The sequence below is a fragment of the Branchiostoma belcheri genome, unplaced genomic scaffold (assembly GCF_001625305.1).
Source record: "Branchiostoma belcheri isolate BF01 breed outbred unplaced genomic scaffold, Haploidv18h27 scaffold116, whole genome shotgun sequence".
Lineage (NCBI taxonomy): Eukaryota > Metazoa > Chordata > Leptocardii > Amphioxiformes > Branchiostomatidae > Branchiostoma > Branchiostoma belcheri.
The window spans coordinates 161,462-179,481 of NW_017802558.1; the positions used below are offsets into that span (position 1 = coordinate 161,462).

At 40.7% G+C, this 18,020-nt stretch overlaps 2 protein-coding genes across 3 annotated transcripts in view; one reads left to right on the top strand and one right to left on the bottom strand.

The window, feature by feature from the left end:
- Positions 1 to 2,871: 2,871 nt before the first annotated feature.
- LOC109462404 (fructose-1,6-bisphosphatase 1-like) lies at positions 2,872 to 8,643 on the top strand. The gene is made up of 8 exons (XM_019758946.1): positions 2,872 to 2,989; positions 4,166 to 4,338; positions 5,451 to 5,706; positions 6,319 to 6,465; positions 7,010 to 7,147; positions 7,605 to 7,721; positions 8,070 to 8,139; positions 8,316 to 8,643. Exons 1-8 carry the CDS (start codon positions 2,975 to 2,977, stop codon positions 8,432 to 8,434), a joined length of 1,035 nt encoding a protein of 344 aa, XP_019614505.1. The 5' UTR covers positions 2,872 to 2,974; the 3' UTR covers positions 8,435 to 8,643.
- Positions 8,644 to 11,470: 2,827 nt separating this feature from the next.
- LOC109462403 (cingulin-like) overlaps positions 11,471 to 18,020 on the bottom strand; it is a 32,012-nt gene continuing 25,462 nt past the window's right edge. For both annotated transcript variants that reach the window (XM_019758945.1, XM_019758944.1), the window contains 10 exons: positions 17,205 to 17,378; positions 16,263 to 16,361; positions 15,784 to 15,918; positions 15,056 to 15,219; positions 14,537 to 14,621; positions 13,857 to 13,992; positions 13,464 to 13,555; positions 12,856 to 13,127; positions 12,342 to 12,420; positions 11,471 to 11,524 (listed from right to left, as the gene is read on the bottom strand). In XM_019758945.1, the coding sequence (XP_019614504.1) occupies positions 11,477 to 11,524; positions 12,342 to 12,420; positions 12,856 to 13,127; positions 13,464 to 13,555; positions 13,857 to 13,992; positions 14,537 to 14,621; positions 15,056 to 15,219; positions 15,784 to 15,918; positions 16,263 to 16,361; positions 17,205 to 17,378 (1,284 nt within the window). In that variant the 3' untranslated portion in view covers positions 11,471 to 11,476. The remainder of the gene's footprint in view (positions 11,525 to 12,341; positions 12,421 to 12,855; positions 13,128 to 13,463; positions 13,556 to 13,856; positions 13,993 to 14,536; positions 14,622 to 15,055; positions 15,220 to 15,783; positions 15,919 to 16,262; positions 16,362 to 17,204; positions 17,379 to 18,020) is intronic.

The window sequence follows — 18,020 nt, forward strand, 5'->3', positions numbered from 1 at the left end:
CCCCCCCATTTTTCCAGTCCATGTCTCTTTCTCCCTCCGTAAATTCCCGAATGAACTACGCATCCCGATTAAAGTACGCACCCCCGATTTGGGGCTGGTGGGAGACAAATATTCCCGTCTGAAACGTAAAATGGAAAAACTCGAATTAAGTACGCACCCCTCCTACGCACGGCCGGTACCACAGTGAACATGTAGTATGTATGTGTTAAAGACAGTTCGTCGTTCCAAACAAATTTAAAATTGTTAAAAACTAGATTTATGCCGTGTACTACGTGATTGTATGGTAACGTAGCGGGAAACGTTTCAAGTTCGGCTTGTTTTTCACCGCCGGCCGCAGCCGACTTGCAAGACGTCACCACCGCATCGAAAGGTAAGGCAACTGCGGCGAAACGAACAGATTTGGATCCAGCTTTGAATCGGGGAGTGTTGGTGATCAAGCAAGCAATGGTCAATAAAGATTCGTGAAAAAAAAGACAATATTTCAATATTGATTTTATCGGTAACGGGGGGTAGTTGAATGTTGATGCACAAGTACGTAGCTTTAATGTTTTTAATACGAAATGCCCCGAACACTTCTTTAATAGCGCCGCCCGATCGACCCATGGAGAGCAACAATCATACAGGCGGAGAACTGGGCGGAGTATTTGGGTGTAGAGGTGCTACCGAATTTAAAATTTGACACCGAAACCAATTAACACAACAACAAAAGACTACTGGGATCAATGGGACTTGCGATTCCGAATAGGAGAAAGTGACAAGTTTGACTGCGTTTCAAGTAATCTCTCGTTATGTGATAGATTTTTTTGTCACAAAATCAAAGGAATAAACACATGTATTAATTTGTACTCCGTAAAACTTATAAGTACAGTCTGTTCAGAGGAAAGAAAGACTTCCTTCTCGGGGTCCATGTTCTGGAAAGCTGTCCTCAGCGCTGGGCATGCTACGGCCCTCTCTGTGTTCTTCAGCTGTAGGTGTACTTTGCCTGTCGGCGCGCCAAACACCCCACCCACCGACCGGGCGGTAAGATTTCATCAAAGACTACATTAACTCCGCCCCTATCATTGTAGCTTGCCGCACAGTCGAGTAGGAGTACATCTAGCTTCACGTCGTACTGGCTGGTGTAGCCCCGCTACAAAGTAATTTCCTGTGGCATTTATCAATAATTAAAAATATCTGTGATACGAAGTGAAACATGGTTAACAACTTCTGAACCTTTGAAACGACATGGGCATAATCTTTGTTGAAGATTCCTGAGTTGAACTCAAGCCGGAAGTGTATTTATTGGAAATGATGACCATCAGGCGAGGCACAACTGTTATGTTATCACATGTTACGTTACGACGATCAAGAACGTTCACTGCTTGCGGACCATTTCAAATATTACCACTCATAAACCCTACAATTGTATGTGTACTTACGGGAGGTTATAGTTTGCCGGGGTTCCACTGAGATCGGCGCCGGCTAGGTGGGGAACCATCCTGTCGGCATGACAAAGCGCCGGGCGTCATTGCCAGAGACCTACATTTTCTTACCGTGGGTGACTTGACTTCTTCTTTTACCGCAACTTGGTGTCAATATCGACGATAGTCACAGGAAATATGTTCATTTATTGAAGTTTAACTTTATTTCCACTCGTCAATATTCTTATCTAAACATGCTATAGACGATCGATGTTCCAAGCTCCCCGTGCCGGTGTTCCGCTATATTCCTGGGTCGTCCACGGATTTGTCGGCGGAAAACTCTGAAATAAAGTACGCACCGCGACTTTGGCGACGGCCCGAGACACTTCTGGGATTTTGAAACATGTAAAAAGTGCGTACTATATTCGGGAATTTACGGGGTATTTCTTGTAATTCGGTACTACGCCACGCCATATTTTACAAAAGTTTTTCGGTGGCCCTCCCCCCATGCCGATTTTTTTTTCGATGGCCCTCCCCCCGGCTCAATTTTTTTTTCCATGGCCCTCCCCCCAGGCCAAAAATTTTTTCAATGGCCCTCCCCCCCCAGTGCACCAGCCCTCCCCCCCCGGTAAATATCGTACAGTCCCTAACAAGTATGCACATCGTACTAGTTACAGGACAAGGACACATGACTCGAGAAAAATGCATTTTTATAAACTTTTGATGATCATAAGTACTTTCCTTCACCTTGCCATATCTCGCTTGTAGAAAATGGCTGTTACGGTAAAATTCCATTTTGACTAGAATTTTCTCCACACACACGTTACGTAGCATAGAATGGACATTGATTGTACAAAGGAAGAAATAACAGATGAATATCATGACTTCTCAGTGAATACTTTTCATTACAATGAACTAAAAGTCCCCTGTGAGGCTCTAGCCTTTAGGGCCTAGTTCTCATGTCTCTTATCATGTTCCTACTACTGGAAACGGGCCATCTAACGTACACACAGTAAAACAAACCTTATGAAAACGTGTGTAAACTACAATAGCAACTTCAGTGTTCTGGGGGGAGAATAAAATAAAACAAGGCTTAACCTAAATAATGAAGCCCTTTGATGCTAGTTAGCTTTTCAGTCAGCGCCTAAAGGAGAAAACCGTACCGTAGAATAACTTTAAACTGTAGCTGCGTACAACACGATCGAGGTATTTACTAAACATCGTACTGTAACTATGAAAAACGGTTGTTCCACGGAGCTTGGTAGTTCATTGAACAGAACGTTCACAAATTATCATACAACGCAAAATGTTAACCTTAAGACCGTGGACCAATATCTGACGTTAACATTCTTAACAAGCAATAGTCTTTTATTGCTCGTAATCGTATATAGTTCGGATTCATGGTACCATAGCTGGCTTCCCTTTGTAGAAAAATGGTGTAGTCCATGTGGGTATCCATTTAAAAGTCCGGGTCACCCGATCGTCCACTGACGGTCAGGACAGAAACCGGTATTGCATGTTCGACGTTCTGTTTAATAGCTGACATTTGAGCGAGCAGCTGCACTGACATCAAGATGACGTCCAACAAGGTATGGTGCTGCCATGCAGCTCACTCCCTCAGCGTTTCTTTGGGGTTATGGATTTTTATACAGTTAAACAATGTAAATGTACAGCTGTAGTGTTGAGAGGGTGGGGATCCTATGTACAATACGTGCACAGCAGGTTTTTGACCATGGCCGTAACACTGACAACATAATGTTGATATGGGCATTTTGAAAATCAGAATTGCAGGTTGACCATGAAATTTGCTATTTCTCCAAGATTTGCAAATGGTAACCAAAAACTGCAGTGTTTCTAATGTTTCTAATGTTTCTCCCTTTTAATAGGCCTCCGGGCAGGATGGGTGTACGTGACGTTAGTCAGGCATTCAACCTTGTATTTTGCATATTATGCTAACGTTTGATATGACAACACCGTGGCTCTTGTTGGTGACACCCTTGGTAACATTGACGCCATAATATTGGCGAGTGTGGGGATGTTAGTGACAAAATCAGAACGCAGAAACGTATTTTGGGTCATATCACATTCGACATTTGTATGTCTCTTGATAATAACATGTTCTGTCATATCTGTTCTGGGAAGGTGAATGTTCAACTTCACACGTTTTTTCTTGGACATAACGCATTACTCGATTTTTTTACATCAATAGAATGCTAACGTTATATTCTTAGAATGTTCAATTAAGGCATACAAGCTACACACAGTCGCATATTGTGGAAACCAATCATCATATCATGACCATGCCCCAACCCTTTATCCAGAGCATGCATATTTTGTAGTTTGATAATAATATATAACGTTAGTGTTAGCCAACCCATCTTCGACCAATGAATAGTAGTCCCCTTGTGACGTCATGGAAGACGAAATTTCCTCGTCTTCAACAGGAAATGATGATTTGCTAAAAGAGGCCACGATTCATGTTTACTAGTATCCCTTTCCTGTTTTCTTGGAGCAGACGACAATGGTTCAGACCATATGGTAATTTCTGCCTCTTGATTGGTCACAGCTGGAGGCGTGGTCGCAATCAGCTGACCCAGCTCCCTTGCTGATTGGTCAGATTTGGAGGTGTGTCCCCTTCCCTGCTGTGCGGAAACAACAAGAAAACTTGCGTGGTTTAGTCAGCACTTTGGACCGCGTTGCTGGTAGTAGGAACAGTCGCTTTCTCGCAGTTTTAACTCAATTTTCCAACTTCTCTACATTCCAAGGAGACCCGTGGACAGCAGATGGAGACCAACGCGATGACCCTGACCCGCTGGGTGCTGCAGGAGCAGCGCAAGCACCCGGGGGCGACCGGCGATCTCACCCAACTTCTCAACGCGATCTGCACGGCCATCAAGGCCATAAGTACCGCCGTCAGGAAGGCGGGAATCGCCAAACTGTAAGTACAGTGTGACAAATAGAAGGAATATCCACGGCCACGACCTTGTAGTAGAAGTTTTACTCTATCACAATGTACACGCACTCCTGCATGGCTCAAACTTTGCGGAAGACGTTACGTGGCACGATAACAGTTGCTGTTTTGCCAAATCATCGTGTTTGTACAGAACTTACAGCCCGCCATTTTTTCTTCAGAGGTGTTGCCGTTTCCTTGAATATATAACTTCTATTTCACAACATACGTAATGTCGATTGCATAAATTTATGAATCGAAATTAAATTTGTCCAGATGCAGTCACAGACAACTAAAACAGACATCAGAAACCCGATCTCCCTCCAGATTAGCTGAACGTTAATTAAAAACCGGTCTTTTTGCTGCATGCTGGCAACGTCATGTTACCTTTGAACACAAGGAAGTACAATGTACATTCATTAATCCCCCGCCCCTTGCCCCTCCCCAGTCCCTAGTGTTCGAGTGTAGGTTCCGGTACAAACCGCCAGGATTGTTACGTGCAGGTGGTAACGTTTAGCCGTACCTGATACCTGCACCTGATATCCACCTGACCATATCAGGTATTGACCTTTGGTCTTGCCCATGTTGGTTTACCCCTTGTGGGATTTTTTTCTCAGGGGTCATTGACCTACTGTGGTACCAAGAAGGTTATCTTTCTATAACCTTAGTGGTACCAAGCTTATTCTGTGCCTGTACTAGTACAAAGTGGTAAACCATAAGCATTAACATGTAGTCCATTGCCAAAACTTCTTCTTCTTCCTGAGTGAAGTGATGAGTGAAGTAACAACTATCCCAGAAGTCACCATTGTTACATTTGAAGTCATGCCTTTCCCAAGGGCATAAGACCGGTGACATGGCAGGATTCAAACCTGGGACTTCTTGGTTCTGAACTGAATGCTCTTTTTGTTCTAAAGCACTCCATGGATACGAAAATCATCACCACCTGTTATGGTTATAACATTGTGCCAGTTATTGAATATGACTCTACTGTTGGAACCAAACAATACATTTGCGGTAGAGAAGTGACCGTGAAAACTGGCAAACATTAAGTACCGCGAAAAAATTGTGAATTACTGTAAATAACATTATTCTCCTCCCAGGTATGGCATCTCCGGTGACATCAACGTGACAGGAGACGAGCAGAAGAAACTGGACGTCCTGTCCGATGACCTGTTTGTCAACATGATGAAGGCATCCTTTATGACCTGTGTGCTGGTCACAGAGGAGCGGCCTAATGCCATAATTGTGGAAGCAGAGAATCGGGGCAAATACATCGTCTGCTTCGATCCGCTGGATGGGTCGTCCAACATCGACTGTCTGGGCTCCATAGGATCCATCTTTGCCATCTACAGAAAGGTGTGTTCAGCGCCAATTATGACGTCTGTTACTGCTGTAAATCACTTATGTGCATGGTAGCAAAAGTTTGTTGTCTGAGAAAAATGGACATGTTCACGGAACTATTCTTTTGTGGTGCAAAATAAGTTGTACCAGACCAAAATGCACCACTCATTTAGGGAAGTATGGATCATACTAAAATCTGTTCAGAAACCAAGTTGCCATTATTTCTTTTATACTAGTTATATACTTGATATACGTAGATGAGACCTCGGTAACAGTCAAGTAAAAACTATACACTTTCATGTATGTATGTACCCAGTACATGGCCCACTGCAGGTAAGGTGCAAGTAGACATCAGAAATACCGGTACCTGAATCTTACCTGCACTAATCTGCATATGCAGGTGGCATTTTAAGCCCTGACTTTAGCCCTGAATTCAACTTGTTTTGCTTGCAAACCAATTTTACTCTCCAACTTTACTTGTAATGCTTGTTTCGTGTACAAATCTTGAGTGAGAATGTCTTTTTTTTTCATGTTACTTCATGTAGTTGATGATATCTATCCTGCTGGCATCTGCTGTATAATATTTACTTGTTGAACTTAAACTTTCCATCCTTTCTTCACCCGTAGGACACAGAAGGTGAACCCACGGTGCAAGATGCTCTCCAGCCCGGGAACAGGATTGTAGCGTCAGGGTACGCCCTGTACGGCAGCGCCACCATGATCGTCCTGGCCATCGGACATAACAGCGGCGTTCACGGCTTCATGTTGGATCCGGTACGCATTTTTGCTTTCACTTGTACTAGTGAGAAAGACTGTATGTAGATTCTATAGTATATTTCATACATGATTTCTAACTGTAATTCACTTTATGTTCGTGGTAGCAAAGTTTTTTGCGGTCTGAGAAAAATGGACATATTTGCAGAACTAACTGCACTGTATACATGTTCATGGTGGCAGCAGGTGCAGAAAAAAAAAGTCTGTGACTTAGTTGTTCCCAGCAATGATAAGTTCAAGTGACTGTGAAAACCCCAAACATAAAAGTACTGTGAATTACAGTATATTTTGCTGCTATACAAACAAAGCAGACAAAGAAATTAAGGTATGTGTACTTATGTGTATTTATTCAATGTGAATGTGTTTTTAATAAACTGTTAATTCAAATCTCCTGTTACTTTTTTTCCAGACCATAGAAAGTTTTCCAAAATGACATGAGTTATATAATACTGCAAAAATTTAAGATACATGTACCTACAGAGTGTCCACCAGAAAATACCAATATGTTTCACTGTTTGTTTCTCCTATGCATACATGTATACAGGCAATTGGAGAGTTCATTCTGTCTGAACCCAACATCCGTATCAAACCTCGGTATGAGATCTACAGCATCAACGAGGGCTACACACAGTACTGGGACGAGGCAATCAAGGAGTACGTGCAGAAGAAGAAGTTTCCAGAGGTCGGCAATCTGTACATATCAGCTACTAATGATAATTAATGATAATTAATGATAATAAAACCCAAGCCAGTTAAATTGTGTGTTAGCTTGTCTTGTTCGCTACATGCACATTACTCTGTTCTACACCTAGGATATAGTCGCAGTCCCAACTAGGATATAGTTGCAGCCCTATGACATAGCCTCTACCAGGCATCCAGAAGTGACTGAAAAAGAGTAGAAATTGGCCAAATAGACAGTCAGATAACATGCCAGGGGAGTTGGTCCGCTGAAGGGTACAGTTACCGCTCAAAACTGTATAGCCACTATCCGAAGCCTATAAATGAAATTATCATATGATAGCGATGATGATTATTCTTGAAATAAATTTCAGTGATTGAAGTTTATTGTATTGTTCAAAGTTGTCAGTAATAAATAATATAGTACATATATTGAAATTATTGGTTTCCTCTCACCTCAGGCTGGGAAGCCTTATGGATCCCGTTACATCGGATCCATGGTGGCGGATGTACACCGGACACTTGTCTACGGAGGAATCTTCATGTACCCTGCACACAAGAAGGCACCAAAGGGCAAGGTAAAGATTATCTATAGAGTCTCAACTACACTGTTAATGTGTTATATGTTATAAGTATTGTTGTTTTAAATTAACCTCTTGGACCTCAGTGTCTGGCTTGTTACAGGTTACTAGAAAAAAAACACTATGTTTCACAAATATACAGTCAGTACTCTTATTTTAAGTTTTTTTATCTGACAAAAGCAGATCAATATCAAAAACATACTAGATGAAAGCCTTTATCAGGAGGATTAACAGAAGTAATTCCTTCATGTTGGTGTCAACATTTGAGGACAATAAGAAAAGAAAAATCAGCCGCCGTGTATACATGTACGTGTAAATACAATGAGATTTTCTTTGTTTTCGCAGCTCCGTCTGATGTATGAATGCAACCCCATGGCATTCATCATAGAGCAGGCAGGGGGCCTCGCTACAACAGGTGAGTGACTCAGACTTGAAGTTGACAATAAAATGATATAAAAATACAAAAGGAAAGTTCTGCAATTTATAGATGTCAACAATCTTTTGTCTATTGCATTCATCTTGATAATATTCATGTACATACATATGACATATATATAACATATATATTTGTACACCCTGTGCTCTGTGTAGGGGAGGGGCGTATTCTGGACGTGGTTCCCACCGACATCCACCAGCGCTGCCCCGTGTTCCTGGGCTCACCCGAGGACGTCAAGGAACTTCTACAGATCATGGAGAAGCACAAGAAGTGAGGAGGTCACTGCTACTACATGGGAACATCTAAAGATGTGTTGTTGTCAAGCAGAGATTATCATAAACTAGGCCCTATGGAGCAAGTACATTCAAGTGGAAAGGACAAAATCTACTTTCAGAACACCTTTTTTTCTCAAAAAGAATACTGCACATGAGTACTGAAGATGTGAGGCATGGCATTTACTGAAGTTAACTACATGTATATGAAATTGAAGGGATAAAGTGTGAAATAAACTTTTATCTTAAACAGTTGATGGAATAAAATATATTTTTTGTCATCTTCTTCACTGTAATTCTACTGTAATCCAACCTCAAGATAGTTACCTCCATGTACATGTTGATTTTTTTGGTCTTTGCTGTTGTGTAACTTGAAGTTTGGATTTCCTTCTTTGTACTTTCATTTTGGTAAGCTTTTACTAACTTTCCTGAGCAAAGACTTAAAGAAGCTTCCTCACAATGTGATGTGACGTAATGCATTTGCTTACCTTTTTGAAAACAAGGAGAAGGCGGGAGTAAGTTGCCTTGGTCCCAGGAAGCCGCCCAACATGATGGTGATTAAAAACCAAGCTCATGACATTTGGTGTAAGGGATGACGTGCTTTACATGCTATACTGTGCCTCATTTATTAGTTAAGACACTAAGTGGAATAGGGTCCTAATGGAAAACCTGTGTGGACTGTGACTATAGAAGGCATGCATTCCATTCTGAGGTAGTGCTAAGTTGATGTACTGCTGCTGTAGTGAATTGTGCAGAATGTTAGGATCATAGATGTTAGAGGGGAGGGTGAGCCTAGTAGATTTTAGGCAAATGGTGATCACCGTAACAGTTGTTCAAGCCTTATTATTAAGATGTAAATCACTGACTGATTGTACATGTTTGCAGTTATGTGAGAGGGAGAGGTTAACAAGAGTATTGCTCCTATTTTTGCTTCCAATGGGTGTTGGAAAACAAATAAAAGTAGTTTGTAAAAGAGCCATGAATGTGACATGTTGTACATGTATTGTGAACAGTTTTCTTCTACTTTGGTATTGTATACTCTATCACATTTTTTGTCTTTTAATACAGGTGTAAAGAGCTCATTGTATAGGATAAAAATCTGTCCACAAAGTTACCGATAAACATACAGGGTTTCATAGAATGAAAAATGATTTATTTTCAAAAAGATGGTGCATAATATACATATTAGAAATACACTATTAATGGTGCGACAATTGCATAGTGCTCTTGTTTAAAATATGTGCAACATTAAGTGCATTCCATAAAAACACTTCATAAAAGCTACATTTATCTATCATTTACATCTAAATTTAATCTGGAACTGCTATATGCACAATGTTCTCCACAAATTTTGCACTGATTGTCATTAAGTTGGTAAATACCACACACAATAACTACATATTAATATAAACATATCCTGTTGAGTACAAAGTGTGCGGCAATCACCATCTACATGTACCAAATTCATTTTGTTCCTTAAGAGTCATAAATGTATGTTGTATTTATAAAAAAAAACATCAGAAATATGTACAGACTTTTGATACCAGAAAGGTTTACAGATTGCACCCCAAATCTCACAAGATTTGCTCATAGTTTGCTGTTAAAAGATTTTTTAGCTTTTAAAAAAGCTAAAAAAATCAATCAGATATCTTTCTAGGTGGTACAAGCTAGTTGAAATATTGACCCACCATATCATAACTATGTAGACTTGGAAATGTAATGGAAAAGGCACTGGAAATTCAGCTGTTGGTAACCGTAAAGTTATGTTGGTCCAGTTTGTTATACCAGTAATTGAGAACAATCTCTAACCCATTTTTTATCACTCTTTCAAAAGTCTTAAAATAAAGCAAACTGCATCTGATTCAGTGTTATCAAGCAGCTCCTAAGTACAGAGTCACACTGTACTGTAACCTTCTCCCTGTTGAGGCTTTCTGTATTACTCAAATCTATAATATCATTACAGTACAAGGCAACAGGGTGAAAGTTTTAAAAAGGAGCCTCAGGGTACAAACAATTTCTCATTTCCATGGCAACTTTTGAATTCCCACCACCATATGAGTTTTATCCATTACAAATTGCCCTTTTAAATCATGTTGGTTTGTAGATTGATACTTGGAACAAATAGATAATACGTGAGAAACATTTTTCTTTTTTTAGTATCACAGGAGGTAGTTCAGTCCATGGTCCAGAACTTAAAATCAAAGCATCAATATAAAACCTGGCTCTATTTATATATGTACTAGATTATTGAGAATATCAAAATGTTGCTCAATGATCCTAGAGAAGAAGAAAGAATTTTGCCATTATTAATCTACACTGAAATCAAGCTTGCCATTTACATTTGTAGCTCTGTTTGCTACCGATTGCTACAGAATCCACTACTGGGACATATTCATGCACTCACTCATATACAAATACAAAAATATGCATAGTTGTTAGATTCAAAAACTACTCCTTCACCACAGACCCACACCATATATATGAGATGGTCTGTAGATACAGTCAAACTTGTCTAAGACAACCACCCACGGGACAGAGGAAAAGAGATCTTTGACAAGTAGTCTTCTTATATAAAAGCAGGCGACATGCCAAAACAGGAAAACTGCAGAAAAATTTCCACCCATTTTACAATAGAAGTGCCATATGCCCCGCCGGTGCCATTTTATTGCACAAAGACTCGTGGTTTCCAAGTCAATGGCAAACTGGCCGATTCCATCATGATTTCTCACTATAGTTATCATCAAAACATTCTCCACCACACGCTTGAAAATGACACGGTTGTCACAGGCAGAGATTGGGCCATGTGCCAGTTGCGGTCAATTTGGACGCGTGGTCAGCTTAAGTAAGTCCCTTAAAGATTGCATCTATGGGAACAAAAATCGGGACCAAGAAAAAGCAGTCGTTATGGCCAGATGGCCGGCTTATAGACTGAGGCAGTCGCTTGGGCAAGTTTGACTGTAATGGTCAACAGCCATCAGAGACTGAGTAGTTGACTGCTGCAGTCTGTGGATCTGACTCTGACTTGTGGAATGTTTTTGTCATGATCAGTCTTCCTCATCCACGTTCTCTCCTGCCTTCAGTTTGGCTATTATCTGTGAACAACAAAACACGGTACAGCATAATAATACAATCCTGTTCCTAGATCATAGTTTTAGAGTGGAGGGTTCCAGACTTTTCAAGTCATTACTCGAAATTCATTTTTGGGAATAGGTGCACTGGTCCACCCATCCTAAAAAATTGGGTGCACAAAAAGATTTTTGGGATGCACCATATAAAATAAAAAATTAGAAAATGGGAGCTAAGTTCAAACTCTTACACAAGTAAGTTACAACAAAGATTTTACTGTTTTTCTGACACTTAGATGCCAGGAATATCCTGTATACTATACAGTAATTAAAATATACATTTGATATGTAAAATATTTGGGTGCACCCACAGAAAACAATTGGGTACAAAGCTCCAATTTTGGGTGCACCACCCAGTATTTCGAGCCCTGCAAGTCCAGCCCTTCATAGGTATATATTACACATTGTCAGTTGTCAGACCAGCACATTTGACTAACTGTTGACGTCAAATGTCCATAAAGTCATGTGTCAGAATAAGGTCACGTGTCTGTAACTCTTGCAGATTCATGTTCAGAAGTGATTGGTCGTTAGTTATCCTGATGAAGAGGACAGTGGTCGTTTGATCATTTGGAATAAAGTTTTGCATTGTACTATGATTACTATCAACACGGATGAGCTTCCATGATAGGTACATGTAGACAACCACATGTATTACACAAATCAAGACCCAACGTAAGACAAAAAAGTGACGAATATCCATAAGTTGTTGTAGGTTACAAACTTAACAATAGAAAAGCACCCATTTGGCAAATGAACTTAAAAAAAACAACAGAATGACACATACCCCCTTAAGTCTGGTGATCTCCTTGTTATCTGCATTCTTTTGAGCATCGTTTGTGATCAGTTTCACACGAGAGGCATATCTGAAATAAAAAAAAAATTGAATGTCTTAATATTAGAGAATCACACAGCAACATTTTAATAGTATTCATAAGTCACTCTAAAAAAAACAGACGAGCAAGAAGAAAGACAACATTGACAGAAGTTACAAAGTTAACATAATGGTAACTAGAAATGCAAATGCGTAACGTTTACCTTTGCACATGGTCTGCTCTTTTAATTTTTACTCGTCAAAAACATTCATACATGTATAATATGGTCAGACAGGAGTATAAATCCCTCCTACTATAAAATTGCAACATGATGTAAACGAACACTAGCTACCATGGTAACAGTCTGGTTCGGGTCATTGATCTTTTTGGTTTGGAAAAGAAGACGAACCGTAGCAAAAACAAATTTGGTAAACGTAATAATCCTTCTGATAAGAGTTTTCTGGCTTCTTTAGACAGGCTACTCACGTGAGGGAGATGACGGTCTCCTCTGCGTTGTAATCGGCTGGTGAGATGTTGACAAACATGAGAGTCTTGGCGTTGCCTCCGAGCGAGTCCTGCATGAGCATGGTGAGCTTGTTGTTCCTGTACGGGATGAAGGACTGCTCGCTGGACAGGGCAGAGATCACATCTCCCAGAGCACTCAGCGACTTGTTGATGGAGTTGGCCTCCTTCAGCTGCTCTGCCGTCGCACCCGTCTTTGCCACTCTTTCACTACCAGCCAAATCCACCAAGCTCAGCTGTTGATGATAGGCAGAATGCATGACATAATTATATAACAGCCCCCATACAGTGCTTTCTAGTGACAAGTATTTGCAAAGCCCCCATGTAGTGCTTTACAGTATTAGGTGTTTTCAAAACCCCCATGTAGTACTCAAAACCCCCATACAGTGCTTGTCAGTAAAAGCATTCTCAAATTCCCCAAACAGTGCTTTCAACACCTTGTATCTGCTTGAAGATTACCTACCACACCACCCCATAAGTAAACTGTTGTTATTCTACATGATTGTACACGTACATGTAGTAGTTACTCTCTTTCTTTCAAATCTGTAGGTCAAAATGTGTTCACACCCTACCTTTCCTTTTGTCATAGTTCCAGTTGTTATGTTGGTACTTTCTATGATGATGCCGATGATGAGATGGGAACGGGAACTGTCGGCATTCATTTCTGAAAACCATTAACATACAGACTTACATGACACAATCAAGTGCTTCCAAACCATTTTCATTTCCTCAAAAGAAAACAAAACTATCATCATTATCATGATAACCATAAAAATCACCAGTTAAAGAAAGTGTAATCACACTTCATACTATGCAAATTGTGTACCAACACAAAACTGTACAGTTGTGATATTCATTGAAAAGGGTACATTGTAACTTGAAAGTAATAATGTCAAACAGGATACAGAGAACTACATTCTGATTGGTACTTTAACATATTCTGAAAAAGAAGAAGACAGACTCACTTGTAGAAGACGTGTGCCTGTTCTTTGAGCCTTCGTCAAACAAAGCAAACAGCTCCTTTGAGGTCGTGGCCTTCTTAATGACAGAACCTTGAATGACAACCATCCCCTTCTTGTCCTTCTTGATATCTAACTTTCCCTGGAAAGAAGAATTACCAGTAAGATTTTCCTCTGAATGCTTTGTGACGAAAGCAAAATGACACATTTTTAGTGTACAGCTGATATCAACAAAGGAAAAGATTGATAATATGAAAAAAGTTTTCAAACCCAATTCCAAGGATACACATTCAAGTGATTGTAATTATAATTAATTGAAGGCTGTATATAGTACAGCGTGGGTTCCAGGCTCGCGACCTGCCATCCACCATAAACAAATTCACGCGAAGGCGTTTCATGATGATAGTACATTGTATCTGTCGGACTGTTACATGAACAAGTACACACAACCAATCACTTTCAGACTTCTAGGCTGAATGAAATTTCCTACATCTGAAACTGTTACATTTCCCATTCAATTGACAAACATGCACATTCTTCAAAATTAACTGTGTTTTAGATTGATTGGTGACATTAATGTACAAATGTGTGTGTAGATGGGCGCCAACATAAGCAACCATGCCAATGGTTGCGGGAAGGGTTTAAATTTTAACTTGTGTTATTGCCTCTTTAGTTTGTGTTCTTACCTCTCCATGATGGTTGAAGAGGTCGATCAGTTTGTCAACATACAGCTCCAACATGTATACAAACACCTCACAACTGAACTTGGACCTGACAGCAAAAGACACAACAATACACATCAGATTGGATGTACAACGATTGAATTACTGAAAAACATTTGAATTGTCTAGAATTGATACAATTATACTAGAAAGGTAACAAAGGAATAATGTTTACCTTCACATGGTCTAGCCTAACAAATTACTTCTCTGTTTACTCTCACTCAAACACATCATTGTTCATTCATATATAAGGTGACACAAGTCCACCTCTGTCCTGCAACTTGCAACATAATGTAATCCAACACCAGAGGGTGTCTGCTACAGCACCAGTTACCATGGTGACAGACGTCTGGTCAAGTTCATTCACTTCATGTGTTTGGAACAGAAGAAACTGAGCAAAAATTCTGTGAAGGTAAAGTTAACATAGATATATGACTGTACAGATACATGTAAGTCCTTTGAGAGCAACATGCAGTGACTTACTTGTTTTCTTCGATAAGCTCAAAGATCCTGTCGAAGGCCCTAGGCGCTATCCCCGGGAACCGCTGGTCCTTGTCACCGATCATGGTGAAGGTTTTACCAGACCCAGTCTGGCCGTAGGCAAAGATGCAGACGTTGTACCCATCCACAGCTGACTGGATCAGGTTCTGTCAGAGACGGCACAATTATTACACTTATGTACATCATGTACAAGTCATCATGTTACTGATCTTTTAAACTGACTGTTTAACAGCATTGCACAATCATCGAGTTTAGACAGTCAAGCCAGCACCGAAGGAAAAATTTCTAAGCCAATCCGTCAACCTCGAAGGCGAAATTGACAAAATTCTTTGCAAAAAGCATCCAATGACCACTCTCAATCCCAAGATTTGCCTCTTGAAATGTGGGAAATGTGGGAAAGGCTTGAAAATCCAAAATTTTCCTTCAGATCTCCCTAGATTTTAGAGTATTCTCCCCCCAGGTCTGATCATGAACCTTCGGCTCACGGAAGAAAAATTTGAGCTGGCTAGAGCTCTGAGTTAAGACCTGCAGCTGTAAAACTTTACTAAAAGCCACCTAGAAAGGTACATTGTATAGTCCTCCTCTTTCAACCTTCAGTTCTCAAGCTTACAAGTTAAAAAGCATTACATTTTATTTGGGGCATAAAAACAACTGGCAAGCACTCAGTTACTTCCTCCAAGTGACTAGAACTTTGTGGGTACCAAACTTACATTGGTGTCCTCAAATATCTTCTCCTGGCTGTGCTCCTCACCGAAGATGGAGTCAAACTGGAACTCCTTGGTGCCCCTGTTGCTGTCCACCTGGATGGTGTACTCATCAGGGGACCTGATGATCTTCACATTACCCTGCAAGTACACACAACATGCTGTCAATCTTTGTGTATACTGGAGTCAATTGTAAAGAACATCCCAGTACTCAAATTTTTCTTATCATCCGTGCCATAGAAGTGGGGGAGTCAATTGTAAAGAACATCCCAGTACTCAAATTTTTCTTATCATCCGTGCCATAGAAGTGGGGGAGTCAATTGTAAAGAACATCCCAGTACTTAAATTTTTCTTATCATCCGTGCCATAGAAGTGGGGGAGTCAATTGTAAAGAACATCCCAGTACTTAAATTTTTCTTATCATCCGTGCCATAGAAGTAGGGGAGTAAAGGGATGGACAAACAAACAAACAGTGTTGTCCTCACCCTCTCCAGTTCGGAGCCGCTGAGAGGTCGTGACCTGCAGTACACACGGATCTTCCCCTTCATGTCCTCCACCATGTTGTAATACTTCTTCCTCAGAACCTGCAACAACATCAAGAACCTCCTATTCCACATCCAGATACATGTATCTGCTACATAATGTAACCCAACACCTCAGGCTGTCTGCTACAGCACCAGTTACTGTGGCGACAGATGTCTGGTCCAGGTCATTGACTTTATTTGTTTGAAGAAGAAGAAAAGGAAAAGAAGTGGAACAAAAACAGAATGTTTTCCTTCTGCAAAGGTAAACAAACATATTTAATTCTATCATTTTTTCTGGCACGGTAGAAGTTATGACATTTTAAAAAAAAGTGATATAGGACTTGTCCTGTCTCAACGGAGGCACACAACCTACCCTCTCACTGTTGTAGTTCTCAGTCAGTGTCTTGTTCTCAGCAGCCAGTTTCCTCACCTCCTCCGGCTGTCATGGTAGCAGTTATTTCAGTTTTTTAAAGTGATATTATTTTTACTAGTTGGACTTGTCCTGTCTCAATTGAGGCAGTATACTACACTCACTGTTGTAGTTCTCAGTTAGCGTCTTGTTCTCTGGTTCTTCACTGAGTCCTAGCCTCCTGCTTTTTAAAAGCAGGGCTGTAGCCAGCTCAAATTTGTTCCATTAGTCCAGATCTATGATTGACCTGCGGGGAGAGTGCTTGCAAACTAGGGAGTCCAGAGACAAATTTTGTATAATTCCAAGCCTCTAAAAATGTAACATCCCACATTTTGAGATCAAAATCATGGAGTTGTGCAAGGTTGATGGATTGGTTAAAATGCCACAAAGTTGCTGCAATTGATGAAAAAACGGGTGCTGGCTAGAGCCCTGTTTAAAAGTGATATAGGACTTGTCCTGTCAGAACCGAGGCAGTACACTACACTTGAACCTACCCTCTCACTGTTGTAGTTCTCAGTCAGCGTCTTGTTCTCCGCCGTGAGTTTCTTCACCTCCTTCTCCAGCCCCTCCGCCTTCTCCATGGCCTCCAGACCCTGCTTGGCTGCCACGCCCAGGTTATCCAGCTCTGCCTCCTTCTTCTTAAGGTCAGCCTGTAGACCATCTCGCTCCTACAGATACAGATGAAAAATTCATATTCAGCACCAGGGACAGTGATGGTAAAGTGGACGATATTCAGGAACAGGGACAGTGACAGTAGAGTGGATGGTATTCAGCACCAGGGACAGGGACAGTGATGGCAGAGTGGACAGTATTCAGCACCAAGGACAGGGACAGTGATGGTAGAATGGACAGTATTCAGCACCAAGGACAGGGACAGTGATGGTAGAGGGGACAGTATTCAGCACCAGGGACAGGGACAGTGATGGTAGAGTGGACAGTATTCAGCACCAAGGACAGGGACAATGATGGTAGAGTGGACAGTATTCAGCATTAGCAGTGTTCTAGCCAGCCTGATATTTTTGTTCTGTCATGATTTCAATTTTTTTTACACAACATCAGGACTGGTTGAGTGTTGAAGGCACAATAAGGGGGATTCTTGGAAAAATGTTGAAATCCTGACCTTTTAAAACACCATTTCCTGCATTTTGAGGGACAAATGTTGCTGGTAGACTTTTAAGACATTAAACTAAGAGTAAAAGCTTACTTTATACTTACTTACTTTACTCTTTCCATGTCTTCATGTACCAATTTTTGTCAATTCACTAAAAAAGGAAGGTAGCTAGAATACTGCCATGCAGAATGCCACTTTT

Bases quoted from the DNA above. Each gene is read 5' to 3' on its own strand.
- LOC109462404 (XM_019758946.1), top strand. The intron at 5,707-6,318 runs GTGTGTTCAGCG...CTTCACCCGTAG, and splicing joins TCTTTGCCATCTACAGAAAG to GACACAGAAGGTGAACCCAC. The intron at 7,722-8,069 runs GTAAAGATTATC...TTGTTTTCGCAG, and splicing joins AGAAGGCACCAAAGGGCAAG to CTCCGTCTGATGTATGAATG.